The sequence below is a fragment of the Augochlora pura genome, chromosome 2, assembly GCF_028453695.1.
Source record: "Augochlora pura isolate Apur16 chromosome 2, APUR_v2.2.1, whole genome shotgun sequence".
NCBI lineage: Eukaryota > Metazoa > Arthropoda > Insecta > Hymenoptera > Halictidae > Augochlora > Augochlora pura.
Window position 1 is genome coordinate 4741610 of NC_135773.1, and position 27065 is coordinate 4768674.

At 48.3% G+C, this 27065-nt stretch overlaps 1 protein-coding gene across 2 annotated transcripts in view; it reads left to right on the top strand.

Moving 5' to 3' along the window:
• The first annotated feature begins 3649 nt into the window (after positions 1 to 3649).
• The window catches only part of LOC144477300 (RNA-binding protein MEX3B-like), a 79779-nt gene continuing 56363 nt past the window's right edge, over positions 3650 to 27065 (top strand). For both annotated transcript variants that reach the window (XR_013495160.1, XM_078194921.1), the window contains exon 1: positions 3650 to 5128. Coding sequence is in view for 1 of the 2 variants with exons in the window: in XM_078194921.1 (XP_078051047.1) it covers positions 4828 to 5128 (301 nt within the window). In the remaining variant the exon portion in view is untranslated. The remainder of the gene's footprint in view (positions 5129 to 27065) is intronic.

Genomic DNA, 27065 nt, shown 5'->3' on the forward strand with positions numbered 1-27065 from the left:
GGTTTTTGTTTAAGGTTTATTGAGTGATTTGGTAGCTCCATCGAAGTGATTCACGGTTCATTCTTGCTCGAAAATCGGCGCGGAGATTAGTATACGTCCCGGGGTAGTTCCGAAACTAGCATGGGCAACGTTCGACAGTTTCGCCGCAATTATATCAGAATTATAGCTGTCATCGATTATCAGCTGATTACACGGTGATTACCGAGGCAATTATATCGATGAATAAGCGGCTGACACGCACGTGTGCGCGCACACGTTATTTTCACACTCGGGTGTCAAGCGTGTTCGGAGTGACGGCGCGCATATGTTTCGGCGAGGAAGAGGGTGGAACCAACCCCGCGACGGCGGGGTGTACGGGCCGCCGCCACGTTTACGGACTCGGCCGTAAATTGGGCACGGTCTCGGGGCCCCGAATCGGCCCGCTCATCGTCGCATCGATAAAAAGAGACAAACGGGAATGTAGTTTCGGGAAAGCATGTACACGATAACTCCGAGGTATTTACGAGCGAGTTGAGAGAGCACGAGCTCGCCAGAAGTCGGCAGGTGCTCGTGGGCAAAAGGTGGCGTCCCGAGACAGCCTTGAGAGAGCGTGCACGGGTCGTTGCTTTCGGCGAACGATGAGAAACAAAATTAGTCGCCTTTGCCGAACGAGCTCACGCAGTTATTCCGTTCGCGAGAAAGTTTTCGGACCAGCGGCCGGGGATACAGCTTTGTTCTTTCCCGTCGGCAGAAGGTAATTTGTCGAATGACTGGCCGTGACGGCCAGCGAGCAGGTTTCCAGAATTTTTCACGGTGCCGTTTCACAGATTTTTGTACCTGGATAATTTATTACGCGCCTCTTAACATAATTTTGAACAGGTAAACGAAAACGGCCGATGAATTTTTATACAGTCGGCCCCCACTCGGCCAGGACTTTTATAAGACATAATTGAGGTGAACGAATATCGTCGTGATTTATTATCCGAGCGACAGGTGTAAGGCGTAAGTGAGTCGCAAAAATTCGTCGAGCCCCTTTCCTTCTCTTATTCATCCTCCCCTCCTTTTTTTTTTCTTCTCTTTTTGTTCCCTTTTTGTTCCCGTCCACCGATTGATAAAATTTTACAGCGACGCGACGTTAAAAGCGTTCAAATTTTGGCCCGGCGATTGTCCATAAACGTTAATATTTTATACATCGTATACGAGATACGGGCACAGGGCGCGCGGGCAGTAAAAAGTTTTTGATATTCCGGAATTATTCCGAAGCGTTTCGGCCTGTCCTCGAGAATGGAGGACGCCGTCTCGATCGTGTGGGCCCGGCTAAAAATCGAGCAATCGGGTCGGCTCCGGGGAGAGGACGAAGGGTCGTCGGCAGAGAACAATGGATCACGGTTGCACCACGGTTCAAGGTCCGCGGTGCATTTAGATCGGTTTAGACCCGAATTCCCCTTTTCACACTCGACAAAAGCCCCCGCGCGCTCCCCGGCCCTGTCGCAGGTGCGCTTTTTGCGGAACCGTGATTTCGCCAATTATTAAGAGGTTACAGGGTATCGGCTAAAGTAATTATTTCACGTTGCCTTGTCGTATCGGGCACCTCCGACAATTAGAAAGAAAGGGGGAAGACACGGCGTTTCTTGTACCCCCGGTCGTCTTTATACGTGCCCCCGAACTGGTTCCTTTTAAAAATTTATCGGGTCGCTCCTTTAAAGCGAACCCGCGTGAACAAGAGGGGAGGATGTCCTTTTATTAAGGTGTGCTCTTCAACGCACATGTAACGACCCACGGGTTTTTGCAGTGCCCCGATGAGAATGGAATTTTAATGGGTTTTTCTGCAAGAATTAACGATCCGCCCTTTTCTTTTTTTTCGTGAATTTACGCTTATGTTAATTGCCGAACGTTCAAGAAATGCAACATCGGCCGCCGTCGTTGATCCGCGAACGGCGACGATTCGCACGCAACACGGCCGGACTGCCGTGGAATCATTGCCGACGGAGTTCAAGGACGATAGATCGGAGGAACTGAACCTAGCTTGACCGATTCAGACTGAAGATATTCCCGATATCCTCGATTTACAGAAAGATAATCGTTTTACGCCGATTACACGGGGGGCAAAACGTGGTCGGACGAGATGGGATCGGGGACGATCCCGTAGAAACTAGTTTGCCGAGAGTGGGTCCGTCGAGCACCGAACCGAATAAAAGATCCGACATTGAAAATTTCGTGTCAGCGCCTGCTCGGACGCCGGTTGGTAACCGGGGCGCAAGTTTGTAAGCAATTTTCATAGTGGGCTAATCTACTAATGATCGAATCAAAAACGGGCAAAAATTTATGGGGAAGGAGGGCCGGGTCGTAAACGCTTATCGCGGGACACGGAGTATAATTAAACCGTAACAAAATCCAAGCAGTCGCTGGCAAAGAATCCCTACTTTCGTATCAATACTGCGGACCGGTCGAGATTTCCTTTGAAATACTCTTGACGTCGTGTCTAATTTACGGCGTGATAGAGTCTCAAACGATCCAACTACGGTTTACGACTCGAACGATGCCTCGCTATTATTTCTCGGGAGTCGTAAATTTCCTTCCTGTTGCATTTCCCTTGCGCCGCGGATGTTGCTGCAATGACTGCACGCACCTCGAAAAAGTACCTGGCGGAGCACGTTTGCTAGGCACCCTATATGCATCGCGGAGGTCGTTGACGGGTCCGCGGCGAGAAAAGGGTGTTGTATCGCGGTGGTTCGCAGTGAACGACACCGATGCGATGCTTGCCGGCGAGCGTTCATGGGAAACGCAGTATCGTCGCTGGGAGTCGGCTGGAACGAGCGGCCGGGGATAAATCGAACCGTCGAGCCGAGCCGAGCCGGGCCGGAGAGCCACGCACACGTTGATCGTACTTATCAAAGTTGCTATTGAAATGTAAATTTTACAAGCGCGCGCATGTACGTGCGTACGTTTAAAAAGGAACGCAGTAACGGCGGCTCGCCGGGGAAACAGAAAGAATATTCCATTCTTTTCTTTTTTTTTTCTTGAAAAAGAAAAAGAGAAAAAACTCGCGTTTCCGAGAAGAAACGAACAATAAGTTCTAATTAAAAAGCACGCTTGAACAACGGTTAGCGAATAATTCAATTAAACAAAGTGACGCCGACAGAAATGAAAGAGCAACCCTCCGGTCGAGGCGTCTCGCTCGGCCGCGGCTAGATGGAGCTACGATCCCTAGCTGGGTGTCCCGGGCTCGCAATCACCGCCGTGGAAAATCGGTGGTGCAGCCGGCGTTCCAGCCGCGGATCTATAGGGAAACTTCGCGAAGGCTCGAGCACGAGAACGAGAACGAGCACGAGCGCGTCGAGCGGTAATACGGAGGGGGTTGCAAGCCGGCAGAGACGAGTGCACGCGCCCGTATCCGGAGGCGAACGAAGCGCGGCGCTCTCGGCCGGTAGGTGCGCTAGCACTTTGTACGCCGGTTGGTCGTGGAGTGGTGGGGAGGGGTGGTACGGTGCCACGTGACCGGGCCGGCCAATCGCCGCGGCGCATAGCCGGCGTCCGGCACATGGCGGCGCGCCGGCTGTAGCACCCGCAGTCGCAGTACGTCGCAGTCAGTCGCAGAGGTAACAGGAGCGAGAGGGTAGTTGCACGCGCCTGCCTTCGAAAGGAAAGATCGCGGTGAGGGAGAGACAGCGAGTGAGGGCGAGAGAGAGAGAGAGAAAGACGGATAGAACGCGAGTCGAAGAGAGAAAGAAGGAACGAAAGAGAGAGCGCGGCGCCCCTTGCCTCCGTTTTCAGTGCTTCAGTCGCGCGACGACGCTCTCGGACGCTTTAGTCAGTCGGCCGGTGACGAGGCTCCCACAACGTGATACACGCGCCGTTACGTTACGTTAGGTTACGTCGTCCAGTCGAAGGCGAGAACGAGAGAGCGAACACACAGGATAGATACACAGAGGAAAGGACGAACGAACGAATTCTAATATATATATATATATACTTATATATGTATACAAGCATATAAATATATGTATATATATATGCCAGTTAATATACAGAAATACGCGAAGAAAGCAAAACACGAGTATCGGCAGACGACGACTTTGACGGTTGCTAGTCGTGCGCTCTCGAAACACGAATATCATTTACGAACTGCTGCGATCAGTGCGAATATCGAGAAGGCCATTTTCGTGGCTGGCATTACCACGCGGTGAAAGAAAGCGCGCGCGAGTGAGAGAACGATCGACGGGAAGAGGACGTGCGATCGTGGACGAGACACGAGATTACGAGCGGGTAGCCCACACGTTTCCAGTGTGCGAGCAACACTCACGCCGTGCGGCTGAGTATCGTGCGCGCCGCACCGAGTAGGAGGGACCCCGGACGAAAAAGGAGGAACACAGATAAAACGATCACCGGCGAGTCAACGATTTTATTTTTGTACGGTGCATCGTTGGTTTTTCTCTTTTCCCTACGTACAACGTTTCTCCTCGTAACGGCCACGGGTCTCGCGTGACAAACACGCCACTCTAGTCCTTCGTCCTTAAATAATCGTGTGTGTGTGGTGTACAGACCAGCGCGCTCCCGCGCGTGTGTGTTTTACATTGTTGTCCGATCGTTTCGAAGGCAGAGACTTTGTATATCGGCGTGGATAAACACCTTCGATCGTACCGAGAACCGAGGTCCATAACAGAGTATCACCGATCGACGGCACACGGATTCTAAAGAGATCGCCCAGCTACGGACCAGAGAAGATCAGTGAATTACCGAGATACTGTGGTTAGAAATCTGTGCGAATACGACCGTCATACACACACGTTATTATCATTGACATTACCGGTGCGACATATACGCGACAACTTTGAATCGAACAGCATAATGCCGACCAGTTTGTTCAGCGAAATGGATCGCGGCGCCAATGGCGGTGCTGCCGCTTCCCTCGAGGACCAACGGGCCTTGCAATTGGCATTGGAATTATCTATGCTTGGTCTCGAGGGTACTGCCGGATGCCCGGGCACCGGCACAGGAACCGGCACCGGAACAGCCAACGACCCGGACCCTCTGCAAACGACACCGGCTGGCGTTTTCGAAGAGGCACGTTCGAAGAAGAGCCAGAACATGACCGAGTGCGTGCCGGTGCCTAGCAGCGAGCACGTGGCCGAGATCGTCGGCCGACAAGGTAAGCGCAAACATAACCTCTTCGAACCGCGAGCCCGACTTCGCTGTCGCGAGTCTCGCGATGGCGGAACCTTGCGGATATTAGGGTCGCCATACACGTTCGTTCTCGTCGTCAGTTTTCCTCCCAGCGGAGTCACATGTTTTAACCCTTTACGGTTCACTGGTACACGCTCTGTGCCGGCGAAGCGTTCTAATGTTGCATAAAAATAACTTCGTGGATGGACACTGGTGACAGTGGCGTAGCCTCGTATTTTTTAACACAGAACTTTGCGAAATACGGGCTGTATGCTTTACTTTTCTTACTCTATAAACGATCATTTATAATTAGAAAATATTGTTCGCGTGTTTATCGAATCGTACGTTGTAAAAAGCTTACCACTGAACGAACGTGGATGTGTGTCATATTTTGTTAATTCGCGATAAATGGTGACGGGTGGCCTGATTTACGGTTTGGATGAAACTTTGTAGATTTGTGAAAGAGTGAAAATTGTTCTTAGTTGCGGTAACGTGAAACTAAATGCAGAAAAATGGAAATTGACTTTAGATCGAATTGTTTTTTAATACTGAAACTAACTGTCTCGTTAACTCAACCGCAGAAAGAAATTTCATTTCACACACCGTTGGTGCACGATATTCGCGTCAGAGCCTACATTGTTTACTAATTAAATTTTCACTATTTAGTGAAACAGTGTATGCTCGAGTTACATTATGTACGCACATAGTTTCGGAAATGGTACTCGTCGGAAGTGCCTTTGATACCATCTGCAATTATTTACCGCAACTTCAATGTAAACGTTCCGAACCGCATACAATGTTGCTCACCGATGCTTCAACATTTCATCCAAGTCCTTCTTTCAATGATCGATTTAGCTTGAAATTAGCATTCTCTATGCAGACTATTAGGCACGTTTAATGGAAAGTGTTTCAATGCTAGAGCAGGCAAACAGGATGTGGTGAAATTCCTTATATAGCTACAGGATAGATTCGACATTAAGATTATAACAATGAGCGGCAATCAGTGTTTGTCAAACGAACACACGTAACAAAATAACGACTACGCACGATCTATCGTACAGTATTCGATCATCTCGATCAATCGATCTCAAAAATACGTCTTCCATTACCGATCACGAGTCCACATTGAAATTCGCGTTTCATCTTTTGTCTTCGTGTATTTCGTTCCACCAGAACAAACATCCGCCGAAAAGAACGTGTCTACCGTTATCGTGGTTGCAATAGACGCATGTTTAAAAAATTAGCGGCCTGTATGCACCGACGCAGCGCGTGAGAGCCATCCTTCAAAATCAATAACAATTTATCGTTGGATAGGTTTAAAAATCGAAAAGTAAACTCGAAATCATGACTCGATAAATCATGATTGTATGGAGCTTAGTTGATCGACACGAATCGTTCAACCGCGCATCAACAACGATATTCGTTGTGCTCTTTCGCAGATACTGCCGGTGCGTGTGTCGTATATTACTTCCGTGTAAGATCACGGTGGGCGAAAAACGTTTTCCAATCCTTGCGTTCTAACAATATCAAGGGCTATTCTAGTCTATACAATATTCAGAGTAATTCTATAATTTTTTTAATTATAACATAAAGGCTTCTATCTTCAAAGTTTTCTGTACCTTTTTAACTCAGGCTTCTTTCATACTTAGCAATTAAAGGTTCTATTAATGACAACGTATCGGGTTAGTCCTTAATATTAGAACAGGATATAAAGAGAGTAAATTATTTATTTAGTATACCCTGTAGACTAAAATCAGCAAATTTACATTTTGTGCTATTGGTAAAAAATTTAATATCTAAAACAAATATAAATATTCTTTTATCTGCTACAAAATTTTCAAGAAAAACTATATTTTAGTTATGGTAATTATGAAGGATATGAGGAGTTAAAAAATATTTCAATTCGTCCAAAATATCCCCAAAGATCGTAATCGAGTAGGGCGCGGACGCATATTCGGTCGCCGCGTTTACGTAAGTCGAAGTCGCAGCGAGTACTTTACTTTGCATTCCTCGTTACCCGGAATCTGCCCGCCGCGTATAGCACCAGCCGACAGACAGTTCATTGGCACGGGCGTGAGCGTGCACGCTGCGAGGAGCCGCGGTATCAAGTAATGGCGCAATTAAAACCAATCTAACTTCGAAAAGCAAATTTGTTTGGTGAGCCACGGTGGATCGTCGTGCAGTGAACCCTGTTGTAGGTCGCGGCCGTTCATCGACTACCTTCGCGACAACGACGATGACGACGACGACGCCTATCATCTACCCGCGGTATCGGAAAACATTGTGGGAGGGAGACGAGAAAACCGAGAGCCCCCTCCCTTTTTAAATGTCGCGACGTCAGCAAAATATGCGTATAAATCGGGCGTCTCGTAAATAAAAGCGGGACTCGCTGTCCCCGAAACGGCGAAATCGGCCCATCCCGTTTCTTTCATCCGCGCCGACCGACCTCGCGTTTTCTTTTCTCTCGGCGACACCGTTTCCAGGAAAGGTGTCAGGAATAGCCGCGGTCCTGCAACTCGGTCGGGACACAACGGGCCGATGTTCCGAACGACGCGCGGCTGCTAATGGGTCCCATCATGGCGGCCGCAAAGGCGTTTCGCGAAATTGCGAAACCTAGGGAAAGACACGGGGGTTTATCGGCTCGGCGCGGAGGGATGGTAAACGCTCGTGATTCCGCGTGATCTCCGCTGCTAATGTTTTCTGCGGTTCGACCGCGCGGGCCAACGGTGATCGTTATTATCTGGTAGTGTTGCGATTAAACGATGTTTACGGTGGCCGACGTTCACGTTGGAGGGCACGGGAACCCCGAGGACCGTTAAACTTCGGAAATTTCAAACAAAACGCTCGCTTGAAAGTTTTACGAGCTCCGTCTTCCTTCCGAATGTCAAAGCACGGCGCCGAACGCAAACAAAGTCGACAGACATTCCCGTAACAGCGGACGATGCAACCGCTGCTGTTACTTCCGACACTTCACGTACAAGTAGTTCGGGCTTAGATGCCATCGAAATGAAAAACAACAGTTGCCGTGGTGGAAACATTTTATGGGGCCGGGTTCGAGAACAATTCGACGAACTATTTATTTATTTCGAATTCCGATCCTTTACGAGCCCGCGTCGACGTTTTATTTTATTTCGGATACATAGACTTGCGCTGATGTGTAATGTTCCAACTAGTCTGCAGTTTTTGTGCATTTGCGAGGCAATTGAATAGACAATTTAAAATTAAAAAAGAATTAAAAGACCAGAATATTAACTGCTTTTATTTATTAAGATTATTGGAGAAAAGAAGCTTCTTTAAATGATTTCTGTTTCTTGTAATTGATGCATAGAGTATCGATTTTGGTTAAAAATTCATCTATTCATAATTTGTTGCAGCAAGATCTGCAATCTAGATATTGTCTGATTTGTTTGCTAGATATAGGTGTTAGATAGGTATTTATTCATATCCTTAATAGTTTTAGTAATTTAAGAGTAGTAAAACTATTGGAAATGGGTGTTTTAATATACTTAAACTAAGGAAAGAAAACTCGGGTCCCCTCATAACTCGAGACTGTTATGCTCGTGTCCCACAAGTCCAATCATATATACGAGGTGTATATTTTCCTATCTTAATTTCCATCGCTTATAAGAACATTGATTTGTTTTTGCTCATGCACAAATATTGAATTGTGGGTGATACGTAATATTCCATTAAAAACAATATTTGAACCCATTAAACGTTTTCACTGTCTTTTATTTGATATCTTACATTTTTTACATATTATTACCTCGTTAATAATAACTGTCGCACCCATGATAGTAATTATATTTTTATATATTATTTGATGAACTTGATTGTTCCGAGTTTCAGACAATCGAAAATCATAAAAATCACGATGCACTTGCATATTTACATCGCTCTTCAGTTCTAAAATACCGCAAATATTTCCGACGAAGTCCTAAAACCAGCAACAAAACGCACATCGATTTTCCGCCCCTTTGTACAAATTTTATCGGTTCGCCGGCAAACGATGAGATCGCCGCGAGGAACGAATCTGCTTGGCAGAACTGTCACCTCTCCAAAGAAATTCGAAACTCGCGACCGTGGGACGCGACTCGACCGTTCCGTGACGTGTTTTGAAATTAAGAAAAGCCGAGAGCGGTTCGCGTCGTGGCGCCACGTGGCTTGCCATTTAAATCTTTGCCGTCTGTCAGAGATCGTGCACCGCGATAAATAATCTCGTAACTCCGATCGCGGCGATCAATACCGAGGCCCGCGGCCTCCGTTACATCTACCTCCGCGAGGTCCCGAGCTTTTACCGATTAATCTCGGCGATAGCACAAAGGACTGTTTTCCGGAGCCTGTGTTCCCAATCGCCTCGTTTAACAAACACTTTTCGATTTCTCCGGCGACCACGCGGCTCTCTTACGCTCCAACGACGTGGTTCGAATTTCTTTTTTTTTTCCCCGATACACACACATCTCCGCGTACATTCGAACGGAATATGGAGCGCGTGTAAATATACGCGGAAGGGACGCCTATCGATAGCACGTGCCGTCGATCGATCATCTACGCCTCGTTCCTGGCCACCGGCGCATCTGTCGTGTCCTCCCCGTGCAAGCGCTCGCGCGCGCGCGCAATTCTACACCACGCGAGATACAATTTTGCAAACTCGGAATTGGACGCGCGCCAAACCCGTTCGTTCGGCCCTATCGAGCGGGGGCCAGCTCTCCGACGAATTAGAAATCCATGAAAAAAAGAAGAAACCCGTGGATTCCTCCCTTATATTCGGGTCGACGTCGATATCATCTTTCTTTTTTTTTTTTTTCTACCGACGTTGAACCGTTAATCGGGCACACACCGCTAATTAATAATGTACTCGTTAACTACGTAATTGGAAAATAACGATTCGGATGATATAGCCTGAGTTTTAATGGAGTTCAACGGCTCGAGCGGTATATTACGCCGATATCATTTTCCATGAGAAGCCCGTTGCTTGGTCCCCGGTATCTGGTCGATAACGTTTTATTATATCTGAATAGCGTACCTGGCAACGGCGTCGCCATGCTCGTGCCAAAAGCATTCCCCGGACAGTTAGCTATTCCATAGGCGATATTTTATGTGTTTTTATAGTACCTCGAACGACGGAAAATAGTTACGTTGAAAAAAGGAACGCCAGATCTTTGACCTGTACGGGAGTATTAAATTTACTCGTGTAAGTCGGTAGTTTTGTTCGAGAAATTATCGTATGTACATGCGAGCTATTTGTTCCGCGAACTACTTACTGTCGCGACTCGAGTCGATATATAAAATAACAAATTAAATATAGTCTTTACTTACGCCGCGATGATGACGGTCGCACTCTTGTAATTTTTGGTGTGAATATTCCTGTTGTCCGCTGTTCTTGGCATCGACGAAGCTACGTCTTCGCAGTCCTTTAGCGGGTTTCGTGGTTTCGTGCGGATCTTTATCTGCGAAATGTTCGAACAGATTTTATGGCAAGTTCGTAAACATTTGTCGGAATTTTATTACTCTACATATTCTTAATATTCTGATGGTGGGTGGTTTTAATGATCGCGTAGCTGGTTATATTTAGCTCCATTTGTCACTTTTATACGTATACATATTTTAATGGGTTTTGATCAATGGATCCTTTGATACTCCTCTTGCACCCAATTAGGCAATCTTCGTTAAACTAAAAGGAAAGTCCCTTATTACATTTCTTCAGATTTATAGCAACTTCTATTAATATTTTGACACTCCTCCAAACAAAATAATCTATTTAAAATTGCTCCGAGTTATTTATAGAATACAGATAGAAATCACTATTTTCACTGCGATTCCAACCAATTGCGATGCTAATCCAATCACCACTAACCCTTTAACGCCTTAATAAAATTAAGACCATCAAATGCGATCTTAAAGAGACTACTCTGGTTTGAATAGCGTTCGAATACTATCCCACTGAGCACGAATTTTGCTATACTGCCGACGTAAGGCATATTTTATTCCAGTAGCGGCGAGCATATAATTATCTTATATGCACCGCGTACACTGCGAACGTATGCTCCATCTTTCCCGTTATTTAAGTCTTCGACACACGATCCAACGTTTCCGAAGAAACGTTTCTATCGCTTCAAAAACCCCTGTTCGCCGATGCCCAGTCGCTTTGCAACGATTTGTCCGGCCGGTCGCCTTAATAAATCAATCCGTCTGCTATTTATCTTCGACGGAGAGCGGAAAACGATGGCGTGTAAAGGAAGCCGTACACGATCGGACCCGTGATCACGTGAAGCGCGCTAATATTGACCGTTCAATAACATTAGGCTCGGATAGTTAGAACTATGTCAAGACTGCGCGCGTTTTAAATTCACAGCCCGCCGCGGATTTCCGTACGTGCTTATCGTCCCTTCCGTTCGGTCAGGCTTTCTCGCATCCTCTGTCAACCGGAGCTTTATTCAGAGTTTGAGAACCGCTGGACGCGTGCGTGCGACCGTAAAGATGCGTATCCATTTGTTGCGTATCCGCGCATCGTATCAACGCCGATAGGCGCTGAGAAACGCTGCACCGCCTGCGAACAGACTTAGACGCATTCGAAATGACATTATCTGAAATATCATTTCAAATAACACGTTACTTTGTTACATAATTATTGCCATTGCTGTAATCACTTCTAGAGCAACATTATTTGATATCTTATTTAATTTTTCAATTGTTCTTCCCCTTAAATTACGGGAAGTTTAATTAATCTCTGCTCGTACTGTAAGAAGCACCAGTTCGATGAAAATATCTGAACTCTTCTATTCGTTTTAATTGGTTATATACAATGTAAAATTGTCTTCATTCGCACTCCAGCGACAAGCTAAGACGACGATGACGCGAATAAATGGATACGTGGTTTAACGGCGCGTCGCGTGCTGCGACCGTGCTTCGTCGATTCCGTGACAATCACTGCACTTCGCTCCGAAAGAAATTAGCATTATTCGCGAAGCATTAACGTAGCGTCGTCCTCGATTTTCGATATCGCGCCCCACGAATATATCGTATCGCCCGGCGCGCGCACACCACCACGCCGACCCGTAGGTGATTTTAATTAACGAGATTGCGTCCTCAATAGAGTATTCTGCGGATCTGTTCTCCAGCCACGACCACCGGCCGAGCGTGAAACGTAACGTGCGAGATAACGTTGAACGAAACGCGGATCTCCCGCTCCTTTGCCCGCGTTTTCGATGATTTTCCACGGGACCGCGACGCCGCCGCACAATCACCCGTTCTTACGTAAAGCCACCGCCACCTAATCTCCAAGTCGTTGCACCCTCGCCGGTGCATCGAGTGTAGCGGCTTTCGGGACTGATTTCGTGTATTTGTGACAGCTTTACGCTGTTTCCTTATATACAAATGCAACTATCTTTAGCAAAAGGTATTTGATCAAACTAACTTTTATATTGTTATTGATATCTAAGCGAAAATTTAACGAAATATTATATTGGTATATTTCTGTTTTATACTAATTCTGATACAGAAATTTACGAATGTGTTCTTTTGTCAAGTTTTCGTTTGAGTATCGCTAAAATATAAAAGTCACTTTGAGACTATAATTATTCAGACCATTGCAGTTCTCATGCATTGTACAGCACGATACAATGTAGAATCTACATAATACACGAGCAATTTACTCTGCATAAAAATGAACAATCTATCTATTTCTGTTCTTACTTAATTTTTTCAACGTTCCACAACGACAACTATTAGACAACTCAATACTCTGCCATGTCCTCGCGCCACAGACACAATATTGCGACAAGCCAGCAACCAAGTCCTCCACCGATCCCGATTTTGATCGAGCGTTCTCTGTCGGCACGATAAATCGCGTCTGTCCCGGAGAAACAATTCTAAAAGAATCCCGATGCAAAAGCTGTACGCGAAAAGCTTGTTAAATGCTTCGCATACCACCCGGCGGTGGGAGAAAAGTGAAACGGGCCAATAAATCATTATCTCTTACCACTTATCTCGGCTAATAAGTCAACTTCGAGCCGCGCGTGTCATGTTGTAACGGAGAGCGATCTCAACATGACCGGGGCTCGCTCATTTCTACCGACTGTCCCCGTGCGCGCGGGCGCGTGCTCGCGCGATGTCTATTAGCAAGAAAGTCAGTTTTCCTATTTCTGTCGCGCGCAGGCGACGCGCCGGGGCGGCGGCGGCGGCGGCGGCGGCAGGGTAGCAAATCCGCGGGCGTCCGTTCCGCGGTCCGTTTTCTCTTTAACATTGCATTGTGTCTCGTAGATCGGGATTCTTTGCTTTCGACGTGTGCAGCCCCGTCGCAAGAACCAGTTTAACGTATGAATCACTGGCTGCAACGCGACCAAGAGAGTTCCCGTGCCTAGCGCGCCTAAATCTCTCCGGCGGTCGACAGGCACGTATCGGTTGGATGATTCTTACCGTTCGGACCATTTACGGGCTTGTCGCGACCGGCAGGAATCATCAGCGGGGAGCAAGTGCGCGCGCGAATATCTATCGCCGCGCTGTGCGGTCGAAGGCGTTCGAACGCGGCGGAAGGCCATTTGTACGAATTATTTCTGCAGCGATAATCTAATTCGCATATAGTTTGTCTGGAATTTAGGCTATCATTTGGCTTGATTTTATTATTAATTTCTTTTTATTTGTATATTCATTTTGGCGGTATATTGGGGAGTCAGAAGTGGTCTATCTAACTTTATTATTTTTTCAAAAGTGATTGGTATAATTCGTTATTAATTCGTTTTTAATCAGTTTTATCCTTGTATATTCAATAGATTCATTTTATAATTAAATTTTGGTTCGTAAGTATTATTAAAAAATTTTGCAATTCTGCAAAAAATTTTGTTTCCTCGTAAAACAAAAAATGTGGATATAGGTATATGATTTTAGTCAGAAAATGTTTTTTCACCGCTTTTGGGAGCCCTTGGCTGTACCGTGCGGCGTGAAGCGACGAGGTCCCGACTCGGATCAGGCTATCTCTCTCTCTCTCTCTCTCTCTCTCTCCCGATGGTCTGTTCGTTTTTAACGGAAAGATATCGAGTCTTTCTGCGGTACGCGTAATCGTGTCGATTCAATAACGACGTCTAATGAGTTTGATACGCCGTTCCATTATGAGGATGTGGCTATTTGTTGAGCATTTTCGCTCGATTCTCTCTCTCTCTTTCTCGCTCCCGCCCGTGGACGCCGACACCCGCGCGCTCTCTCAGTCCGTCTCGTTCTCGCAGCTAGCTGGTCCGTCGAACTGCTGATTCTCTCTCCATCCCTACCCCGCGACCCTAGGCCTCGCTCTCTCTCCGTCTTTCTCTTTCTCTCTCGCTCTCTCTTGCTGGCCGACTCTCTTTCTGGCTCGGTCTCCTGGACCGGAAGTTGTAATGAGGGAGTCCGTCGCCAGACTCGTCGCCTCGTGTCGCATCGCGTCGAACGATGACGCTACTTTGGAAACATCACGGCTGGCTATCCAGGTCGTTAGCTGCGGTCTCGCGTAACCTATGGACCCCTTGCCCGCGCCGGGGGAAAATCCCCCGTGCTGCGAACCCGCCCTCTCAGATCGCCGAACCCGTCCGGGGTCTATAGACTTACCTGTCGGGTCGAAAAACTCTTTTTCCTTGAATCTTCCGTTCTTGTGCCAACTACGGTACGCGGTACTTCTGTCATCGTTCGTTATTTTCCAAAAACTAGATAGGAATTTATGCGATTAAAAATAGGAATTCATATGGCAAATTATTCGTTTTAACAGACATGATAAGACAGTCAACAACTATTTTCACTAGTCGAATAATTTTACACTCTCAGAATAGATAGAATAATTAACTATTTGCTATTCGAATAAAATATTGAATTAGAAAGAGATAAATATAAATTGGAAGAATGCCCGGCTCTGGTAGAGCTGCTTTGGTCACCGGTATAGCAGACGTAGAAACACATTGGCAGTCAAATTGACACCAGGAAGGGATGAGGGTTATCAGATAGGGCGTAATCCGCAATGACGCGCGCACCCGATACGCAACTGGCAGAGCGGCTATTATGTCGCGTTGCTGGTCTCTCTGTGTACGCTAAACTTTCTCCGTCTGGAGTGCAAGACGTGTGACGCGTGCCAGCTGCCGCGAGACAGTTTTATTTGTTTAGCGGAATAGCCGAGCGACGTTATCGAATTCGTTTATTCGGAGACAGGCTGCTCCGCCAGCTAGATAGACGCCGCCGGTGTCTATTTATTGTTCGCCGGTGGTGACTGCTGCGTCGGAAAGAGTATCCGGGGTTTTCGTGAGTGGGCACGGTTTCCGGTGTAACATTTGGTTACTCAACCACCGCCTAGGCCTAGGCTCTCTGTCCGTGTAACGGGCTTACGGCTGTTTGGACAGTCTAGTCGGTTGAATTTTGCTTGCGGTACCTCAAGGATACATTCTCTATTGTATTCCGGAGACGGAGACACCGGAGTCGCTTCGGATTAATTGGTGGAGCTATCGATCGCGTGGAACGGTGCTCCCGTGGATGCTCTGTGGCCCGGGAATTCGAGAGAGAGAGAGAGAGAGAGAGATTAGTCGGCTAGGATTTTTGACGACGTTCTAGCACGCGCCTAAACGCTCGCCTAGACCGCGCGGTGATCGCTACTCTTTCGAACGAAATGGAAGATTTGTGTCGGCGATGGAATCGTGTTAATAGACCCGTACAGGCCCTACCGCTGTTCACGCGCGTTCGTAAAAAGCAGAGGGAACGGGCGGGACCTTTCCCGAGGATTTTACGACTTGTTCGCTCGGTGTGGTCAAACTACGCCGGTACGAGGGGACAGAGAGCCCGGAAACTTGACGTATAAGATCTTTATTCGCTGGCCAAGAATTTACAACGGCGAATTCACTTGTCTCTCGGTTCTACGCGTTTTATTAGGGTGGAACATGCTTCGCCAGTTGATAAAAATCGCCGGTGTCCGTACGGCGGATTTATCGTGACGTAAAAAAAAAAGAAAAAGAAGGGAAGCGCCGCATACCTTTTGTCGATCGAAAATCGCTGTGCGCGCCCTACGCCGTTCCACATATCGATCGCCGTTTGAATGACGCGATAACGATCCCGGAAAAGGAATAAAGCAATTACGAGAAAAGTTGTTTTCGAGCTCGGGAGGGGAAACGGATACGGTCAGGACCACGAGGTCCCGCCGCTTATTATTTTCGAAAGTCTGGCCCCTTTTCTTTCGACCGCAGAGAGTCGGCCACAAAATTAAGAGCTTCCGCCGCGAGTGGAATTTTACACCAGAGGGAGAGAAACTGGCCGCGTCTGAATGCGCTGTTGTCATCGAATTTCCTTCTCCCAGTGTTTAACGACATACTTTGTCACGCACTTCAATTCTGTCTCGGCATTCATCTCTCGGCCCTGCGTTCACGAGGCCGTGGAACCGGGCGACCGGCCGGCCGGCCGGCCGACAGACCGTGCTCGCTGCTCGCTCGGCCATTCCTCCTCGCTTCAATTTGCGGGCCGGCGATGTCGAAACCTTCCCGCGCTTTCTCCGTCCGTTCGAAACCTTGCCGGCACCGCCGAAAGAAAAGATGCAGGACCTATCGGCGCGGAGACGCGTTCGACCTCGAGCAACAATAAAATCGTTGCATCGGGCCTTCGAGGTCCCTGTGTGGCTGGGGAAAAGAACGAGAAATCAGTGGCGAGAGCGACTGGCGCGACCAATGGCAGCGTTCGAATAGTAGCAACCAGCAACCCATGGCTGCGACGACGACGACGACGGACGACGGGCGCGCGCGGTGGTTGTTGCCTTTGTTGAGCTCCGAAGCAGCTGCCGACCCACACCGGGCCTTTCCGTTCTCATGCTCGAAACTCGATCGACACTTAACCCTCGCTCGAAAGGAACAAACGAGCAGAAGCTGCCTCAAGGTGGACGATGGAGAAGATAGAACGTTGACACGGCGGAGGGAGAGAGCGAGAGAGAGAGAGAGAGAGAGAGAGAGAGAGAGAGAGAGAGAGAGAGAGAGAGAGAGAAGGGAGGAAAGGAAACGGAGAGAAGCCGGCGAAGGATTCTCTTCTACTCCGCCACCGAATCTCGACGAAGGAGAGAGAGCCGCCCTGTCGAGAGCTCGGTTGAGAACCGTCGTCGTTCGGGCCAACGTGCCCCCGCCTAGCAGATGTTTACAGCGCGTTGGCTGAAATGAGCAGTTTTTCTCGTTTTTTACTTATTCTGTCTGCCATGTGCACCGACTACCCTCGACCAGAGGTCGCTCGCCTCGAGAACCGCCCTTCGGTATCTCCTGGCGAGAGAGACGCGTGTTTCTTCTTCTTCTTCTTCTCTTGCCTCTGCGCCGCCCGAGTACGAGCGATTCCAATTGGCTTATCCCGAAATTTATCGCCATCCATCCGAGGCTCCCGATTGCATCGTGGATACGAGTCAATCGATAATCCCCGTACTAGATACGCCGCGACAGTCGTCGCCGTCGGAGTTCATTACGCGGCGGGAACGTAAGCTCCGCACGGGACCGCGAACGTCGTCGTTCGACGCGGTTCGAGCGCACCGCGTAATTTCGCGTGATGCCTGACAAATCCTTTCGGAATGGCAGTCCGTCACGAGCCACTGTCGCGCGGGATCGCTAAATTTTACTTCCCCCCTCCCCCCCGATGCGAAGGCTCGCGCGCGCGGTCCCGCTGCCCGTGCTTAATTGCGCGCGCAGGGACCGCGCATACGCGAGCGACGCGTCCGCGATAATCACGGTGTTCTGCAAACGGCTGGGACCCGAGTGTGCCCGACCTTGAATTAAATTATGCTGCACGCGACTTTTATTACATTCCCATTCAAATGACATCCGCTAATAGGGACGTTAAACTTAACCGTAGGTCAGGCGACCGTGCGCGTCCCCCGCCTGGTCTAGCAAATTCGAGCGGCCTCTTTTTCGACGCGTATCTCCGCCCGTCGACGAACCAGTTCGCGTGATCGTTTCAGCGCTTCGTGAAAACGGGTTCACTCTATCGAATCTGTTTAATAGTGTCAGCATTCTCTGCCTGTTTAAATGCTTGAATTTATACCAAAACTGCTGGCCAGTTCCGGAGTAGTTCTGTATATTTAGGAATTAAGTGCCAAGAAGATTTATACGTAGTAGAGTAAATCGAGATTAATTTTAACAGTCTGAGAACTTTTAGGAAAATACATCGAATTCTTGTGCTTTTTCACACTATGTCTTCTCTATATTCATCTTATGAAAGGGATTCTCAATTTGGCTAATATTTCCACTAACAGCGCTGAATTCTTCATTGGTAATCTTAGTAAATTTATAAATTAATCATAAAATGTTATCATTATTCGAATAATATTGTTACTATTATAATGGATTTATGTAAAAAAATGAAAAATAGGCTTCTAGCCTATAGAATTACCGGATTAAGAAAATTGTAGCGATGCTCCACAAGATATGACCGTATCAATTTCATGAATTATTTAATTAGAGTCCAGTATAACGAAGAAACGTTCCGAACCTCTAGATGATCACATGTAGAGCAAAATGCGGGAATAAGGTGAGCATGAAGGGTGGAAAGCAAAGAAGCTACTGGAAATTCCTGGCTCCAATCGGTAGTAAAACGATTACCGTAATCCGGGACTAATCCTCCGGTAAAGACAAATGACCTCTCGGCGAGAGTGACCTCGGGGAAAACCCGTCCGCTGGAACGTTCGCTCCACACTTCGACCGTTCCAGATGATTGTATGAAATTCGAATCGAAGATCGCGGTAAACTGTGCGGCGTCTATCCGGCGATTAATCGATAGACGCCCCCGTTTATCGTGGTTCCTCGCGCGGCGAATCCCGGTGTGTCTATCCCGTGAGACAGGATAAGATAGAATTTCGTGGCGGTGGGGCCGGAGGTTCTCTCTCTCTCTCTCTCTCTAGCAGGCCTCATCGGAAGTGGAAAATGTCTTTGTTTGTCGCGCACCGGCGGTCCGGGGCCAATACTCGAGGATACACGGGGGGATATCGAATATCCAGCGAACGACGTGCACACAAGCGGTCGACGAGGGTTCACCTAACCTCGTGCTCGTCGATTTTCTTCTTTCCTACGGCGGTGGCCTTCCTTTTCTCCTCCACTGTCCACCACCGCCGCCGCCGCCACCACCTCCTCGTTCTACTCCACCTCCACCACCGTCTCCTTTGTCAGACCTTTGTCCCGACTGGCTTCTTTTTCTCTCTTTATCCTGGGGACGTGTAGTAGCGGACGACCGGCCGCGTTGTAGCGCCGTACACCGGCTGTGTACGTGGTCTTCGCCGGGGCTTGGCGAAATTCCACGACGATAGACCATCGGCCGCGGCGTATGCCACGTTTATGCCCTCGTAAGCGGCCGATTCCCTTGCAAAACGCTTCTGCGCGGAATGGTTTTTAAAGCAACATTGTTTGATCGCCGACACTCGTCGCGGATCCGCTCGATCCCCGCGCGCGTTACGCTCCCTGATTTTGCCGCGACGCGCCCGGCAGCTTTAACACGATGACCGGTCAAAAGATTGCGCTACATTTGAAGCTGACCGCTTAAAGGATTGGACTACATTTGAAGCTGATGATCGGTGTGACTTTCATCTTTTCGAGATATTCTTTCTTGTTAAGGTGTACTACTTTATTTCGTCTCGATGGATGTATTCTCCTATAATTTTTTTTTGGTACACTTTCAGTCATTTTTAGCGCCTTCGCAATTTTGATTTTAACATGGTTGACATCGAAACTTTTCATAAAGAATTATTGAATCAGTTTCTTAATTCGAGCAGACGTTTGGTTAAAAATAATGAAAGGTGCACATAAATTCCGTCTCGTCACGTTTGCGGAACAATACGCGTCAGTAACTCGTATACCTCTGTAAGTTTTAACGTTAAGAGGCTACTCCGCCTATTAAAAGTTACCTAACCACTGCTATCGGTCTCGCAGACCGCTATTATGCGTTATTATTGACATGAAAGAGTAACACATAAAAAACCAAAACGAAATGTTCTTATTTCGCACGCCGACATTGAACGGGTCGAAGTTCGCTCGAATAGAAGCAAATCCATTAAAATCATTTCTATTTTTACATTTTCACGTACAGTTATATTACTACCACAGATCAGTAAGTAATTGCCAGCGGTTTCACAGACGGCGATAGTAGTTCAGCGTTAATTATACGTTCCAACCAAGACCTGTGCTTATATTCTATTGTGCATATAATCCTCTTGTTACACGTCTTTCCCTCATTTGGAATGAAACTGTTGAAAGAAAATTCTATTCCATTTTTATATTTGATGTACTCTCCAGCAGACTCCTACTTTTTTATTAAATATTATTTAGATTATTTCAATTATTATTATTATTAGATTATTTCGATTGACGTCACGATCACGAATAAAATATAAACGGAGAAATTCGTTGCCGGAACATCAGAGACTGTTTGCTCGCGGTGTGGGCCGACCAGAGGAAGGGCTAAGACGCTTTTCACACGTTTCACGTGGAATTCCGTTGCCCCGTCCTCTCCGTCGATACCGACCGGCACACGGTTCCGTTCCCGTTAATCGTCGAAACGTCGTCGCTCGTTTCGACGGCCACGCGCTCCGGCTACACACGCTGCCCGCCCGGTATTATCGAGTTTCCCCCGCGCTCGCGCGCGCGCGCGCGTATTATTCCATGCGTAAAAGCGGCCACAGGTCCGCTTTATGGAAAGAGTACAAAGAAGTGTTATTCGAGCATCGAGTAGCTCCTCTTTTTCTCTGCCCCTCTCCTATCTCCGTCCGTGTGGCTCTTCTCTTCTTTTTTTTCCTTTTTCGTTGCTTCTCTTTACAACGGTGCACATCCTTTCCCCGATGCAGCACGCACGAGTATCCGATTATTCGAAGACCGCACACGTCCCGGGAGGAAGTGGTTCGCAACCGAGCCACCTACACTATCCGCGCGCCGTACACACGCGCACCTACACGCGTGGCCCGGTAAAATCGTGTGTGCGTGCAGCGCGTACACGTTCGTACACAAGCGCGAACACAGCGGCGAACAACGTTCTCTCTGCGAGTCTCTCTCTCTCTCTCTCTCTCTCTCTCTCGCTCCATTTGGCCAATCCGCGTCCCGTACACCCGGCTCGCAACAATGCACCCGACGTGGCACTTCCGTCCGGACGAGGAAAGCGTCGCCGAGCTGTCAGCCGGATCGCTGTTCTCTCCCATTGACGCCACGAAATTCCAGTGAGAACGGCTTGCCGGAATTCCACGGGACCCCGGCCTTCTTCTTTTGGGACCCACCGGTACGCTCCCGTTCCCCGTGAATTATTCAAACGGTTTAAACAGCTACCAAGCCGATCCATCCCGCGAGCGCTAGGCGTCGGCTATAATTGTTTAATTACTTCATTAGCGACGCGGACTATTACACGCCCGGGAATTAACACCCGGAAGATTGTTGATAGGCTGATGGTCTTGTTGGCCTCGGACAACGGCTTGGAATATTTAGCCCGTCGAGGCTGCTTCGACCCTCGCCGATTGACGGGGTCAGGTTCACCGTGACCTTTGCTTTTAATCCTACTTTTATGGAAGCGTCGCTTGGGCGCTGCGGCAACTAAAAGTTTGAATGCTATTCGGAACATGTTAACATGTCTGTAATGAGTTTGCCGTGCGTACAGTAGTTATAGAAATGCTGCGAGATTGAAATAATTGCTTCTATTTTGTCAATGAAAAAGGAACGAACCGAAGCGTTCGTGAAATATTTTCAAAGTGCCATCTCAATGGAGATGCTATTCGGTCGATCGATTTTCCTCGGAGATCGTCGAGATGCCGACCTTATATTACCTAAAACAAATCGAGCACGTAGGTTCTGCATACTTTGCATCCTTTACAGCCTTGTTTCGCGGCGCGCAGTAAAACTCAATGAAACTAAAAGCAACGCGAGACGACAATTACAGCTCGGGAAGTGCAGGAAACCGCGTCGAGATTTACGACAGCTTTCCATCGCCTACAATAATAGCTCATTAAAATTCCTTACCGCATTCACCTACTGGTCCAGATCAAAAAATTCCTGCGAACTATCAACGCGAGCGCAGCGCTAGACGATTTTCCCGGCGGGCAATTCGCCCGGCAGGGGGTTACCAAAGAAATCCGAGCAACGCCGTTTCTGTGAACGATGAATTCGCGTCGGTCGAGGTGTTCCGCAAGGACCTCGGTATCGCGTAAAAAAGCGTGTTCGGCCGCTAAATTTTTCGCCATCGATCCCTGGCTCACCGTGAAACACGACGGGGCGGCCGCCGGTCGCGTATGCAAAGAGGCCCCCGCAGAAACTGTCGGATCTCACGCGGCGAATGAATTTCCTCGCGGCTCAAGGAAAAGCCTCGACCTCGCTCCTCGTGCCGACCTTTCCATCCTGGGCGAACCGTGTGAATGTCGAGCGCGGCGGCGGCGGCGGCGGCGTCGGCGGCACGTACGAGAGCCTTCGTAGTACGTCGAACTGTGACGTAGTCGCTGGTGCGTGTCCTAGGTCAAGATTCAAGACCGTGTCTACTGCTCTCTGCTCGACCGTTTCTTTCTAGCCTTTCGAGGCTGGGGCCTCTGGCTGCTTCATCCTTTCGCCTTCGTTCGCGCGTGTACGCGTGTGCAGGCGACCGGGACCCGTGGCAATCTCTCGGCGTCCTCCTCGTGCATGCACACCGACAGGCGAACACACCGGCGCCGTCGCCCGGTCGCAGACAGAAACTCGTTGTGTTCGAGCGTGTGGCGTCCATACACGGCGCGACGTGTGAGCGTCCGATGACTTGTGCTCGCGGGTACTTTGCTCTCGCTCGTTCACCAGGTTTCTTTCGTCTTTCTGTCTGTTCTGTTCCCATCCCGGGCTCCCATGTCCGCCCGTTCTCGCTCGCACCGCGCCGCCGACGGGTGTCCTCTCTGTCCGGCGCGTGCGGCCCTCATCGGACCACTCTCGATCTCGAAGAGGCAAATCGTGTTGGCCCCAAGTTTTTTGCTCGATCCCCCAGTTTAATGAAATTATACGGACCGCGGGATCCAGTCGAAAAATGTTCCGTTCCAGGACTCTCGACGCACCGCCCATGGGGCCCTGGTTTTCAGCCCAGTCACCGTGCCGTCGTGGTTGCACGTCCAAGGTTCGGGGACCGAAATCGAATCTCGGGATCTCGTCATTCATTCGTTTTTCAATCTGTCCAAGCTATTTACGTATTCTTACGTTCCAACCTTTTTTTCGGCTTAACTCGAATAACGAAATAGCTTTTCTTGCTCGCCATATTCATCGTTTTATACGACTCGTTGCGTTACACGGGCGCACGAAATTCGGTTCCGCGACTTTTAACAGGTTTTTAAGTATCCATGCAAATAGCGTAAAAATGATTTTGGAACGTGATATAAAAAAAAGCCAACATCATAGAACACATCATTAACAGCTCATTAAAATGATTGAAAGGAGTAGCAAAATTTTTATTTCGCATTCGAAGCCGCGCAGCATGATTATCACCTTTTCTTCGGTCGTGGTTTCGTTGCACCGTCGTCGGAAATATTTTTTGAAAGGTCCGGACTCTGCGGATTACTTATTGGAAAACGCGAAGGTATTATTCAATAACACGCCGAACTGAAAATACAAGTTATGTTCTTCACAATGCGAAGCCTTTGGGATGAAATCCCGAGCTCCACAACTCCCGACGTCATTCCGGCTGGATTGAGGTCCGCCGCTCCTCCGTTCCTCCGGATTTTCGTTTCAATTACGCCGACTAGCTTCGCGTTTTGCGACGTTCATTAGCGTTAATAAGAAGATCGGATTTTTTTGAATTTTGTTCCCGCGCCGAACAACGCAGTTTACGAATATTACAGGCGGCAGTCTCCCTCCGGAAGCGTGTACACACGAGAGAGTACGATTCTCCCTCGTGATTCGGTGCTTTCGACGATTGCTCTCGTCGGACGCCGACTGTTTGCGGTTTAATACTGATTCGCGTTGCGGTTACGCTTTCGCGTTCTTCTCGCCCGCGCCCTCCCCCCTCCCCCTCCGTTCGCCGCTGGCCGCCGTTCCCGCGGTCTCGTTTTTCGGCGGAGGACAATTTGATCCACCTCTCGTGGTCGAGCTCTCGGTCCCTTCCCGTCTGCGGAATATTAAATTCGGGGCATTATTCGGCGTCGCTTCTGATCATCCCGTTGCGCGATTCTGTTTTGCCCACACTCGGAACGGAAATTGGGAGGCTTGTGCATTATCGATGAACTTTGAAATAACGATGCATTAGATCGGTCCAAACAGTTTAGTTAATTAAACGCGAAATTCCTGTTGCTTTCTAACGATTCCTTGGGAAGATGCTAGGAAAGCATCGCCGTAGATTTACTACCTAAACCTCGTAAATATTAATCGCGCTCTGAGAATAATTCCACGTAAGATACTCGCGAACAAATTGGTTGTCTTGTTGTACCCATCTCCGTGAACGAATGTTCGCGGATCGATATAAATTTTCGTTCGGTCGATATTTTCCATTGCGAAACACGCACAACGCTTCGGAACAAACGCTCGTTCGTCGGCCGGCCGTTGCTTTCACAATGCCGAACTTCCATCGGCTTTAAGAGCACCGGGTCGCGATAGTTTTGCCCGCGCAACGAGAAAAGGAGTCATGCTCGTGCACGGCACGTGTTGGGAGCCCGGCCGCGTAACGTATTAAAGCCTCCGCAGTTGTTACGCAACGGCAAAAGTCGCGGAAAGGGAAAGCGGTGTGACAGTGTTCTGGTCTCTCTAACGAGACCTGCGAGCCAATTCGAAAGATACATCGGAGAGGACCGCGCGAAACAAAGAGTGCGGGGAAGAATTACCGGGGAGGAAGGGGGGGCGCACGGATCGCGGCACTGACCCACATCTAGTTGCCTAATGCCTTCTTCTTTTGCGGAATAATGACGCGCGAACGTTCGTCGTTCACGCGGGTTCGTTAGGCGTGTGCCGTCTCTCGCGAGACGAAATGTTCCGAGTGTCGAGCCTTGCTTTACCTATGTCCACCGCCGGTATGGATAACTTTCTTCGGGTTATGCAACGCCGGTTCAGCCTCCATTTTTTTTTTCTGGAAAAGCGGCTAATCGTGCCTGTTCGCGACTCGTGTGTTCATTATCGCGAAGGATAATAGCGTTAAGACTTGTTCCATTTGTCACGCGATGTTATTTGCCTTCCGCAAATCAGGTAAAAGAAAGCGACGCTCTGAACGTTGCGGGTTTAATAAGGATAGCGTTAAAATCGCGTCTCATTGTTTCATTTCAATAAAATTATTTCTTTTTATTGATTTCAATATTAATGGTTTGATCGCATGATTACCAACCAGCCGAATTTTATGCATTCATGAGAGAAAAGTAGAAGATGGATCAGAAAAAGATTGAAACAGTTTAAGATTTTATGAATAATTTTATATTACTTTGAATTTCCTAAATTTTCAAATATCGGAAATATATTTTTATCTGTCTTCTGTTTATTGGAAGACGACTTTTATTTTGCCGAAAGATCTGCTCTCTATTAATTGCAGACTTAAATTGTAGAACATTTACTTTATTGTCGCTTTGATAATTTCAAGGATTAACGTTAAAATATGCTACGACTGTTACCATCACGATCAAATATAAAACTTCCGCAGATCATCTACGGTGGTTTAAACCCATCGCTCGCAACCAATTGTATTAACGCGACAGAATTGAATTTTTTCCCGACACTTCCCCCAATTGGCATAAATTCTGGGGAACATCTCGACGGCGTTGAAGGATTCATCCTCGTCCTTCCGACGTCGCGTTGCTCGCGGAAGCGCGCCCCCCCCCCCCCCCCCCCGGGTCCCGATTTTATTCGGCCGGGAATCAGATTACGCTAAATGCTCCTAACGACCGTCGCCTATATCTCGCGGCTTACTAACGAAGCTGAAAAAAAGTCGAGGATATAAAAGGAGGCGGCGTAACCTCGATTCATCGTTAATTGTTAGACGGTCGCTAACAATCGCGAGGTCAAACGGGCCTTAGACGTTTCCACCGCTTTGTGAATTACTACTTTCCTAGGCGGCGGTACATATTTGTTCCTACAAACAGTTATCGATTCCCGGATAACGATCAAGCTTCTCATTAGCATCACTAAATTCTTATCATCGCTCGGGCAACACGGCTACCGGCCGCCACGGTATTCTCCACGGTTCGGATTCCCTTAAATCTTGGAATCGGCGGTCCGTCTTCGGTTCTCGAAAGATTCCACAATTAACCCAAAAATCCCCGTTGTTTACCGTGCCGGGGCCCGGTTTCCTGGAACGTTCCCCGATATTTATGAACCGCGGAGCGGTCCGAGAATCTCTCTCTCTCTCTCTCTCTGCTCTGTTGTAAATCACGGGACAACGGCACGCCGAGAGAAGATCGAAGAGCAACCACTGGCTCGCAGTGCCGCGATTATAGTATAGGCGCTCGCGACAAAATTCGTAGCATCTACGGGTAATCGATTTTTAATCTGAAAACACCTTCATTATTTTTCAAGGTTGCATCAGTTTCTAGGAAAAAAGTTATACAAAATTTTAGATAGGGACAAGAAATATTTTGGAAGGAATGTCGAAAAGAGTGCACGGTTATTGACAGAATGTTCGCGCGACTCGTCGCATGAAGTTGATTTTTCGAATTTCGTCGATCGGACGGTGCAGCGGTGCACAAGGCGTCGAAATTTCACGCGCGGTTCCCCCGGTTTCCCGTGAACGGCTCGGCACCGGTCGTTCCTAAGCGAGAGGTGAAATGATAACGACTCCTAATAGGCTGTGAGATCCCCAGGGGCTCCGGCGCGATCCCCGTAGACAAAGAGGTCGCGGACCAGCGGAGAGAGGTTCTCAAACTGGTCGCGGCCGCGTCCGCCGGGCCTGGCATTTTCGTTCCTTTGTCCGGCCTTTTGAAGAGCCGCCGCCGCGAAGGAGAACAGCGCTCGCCTTGAGACAAAGCGTGCCTCTTCCCGCCGTAGAATCCTCTCCTGGCTCCACGGTCCGGC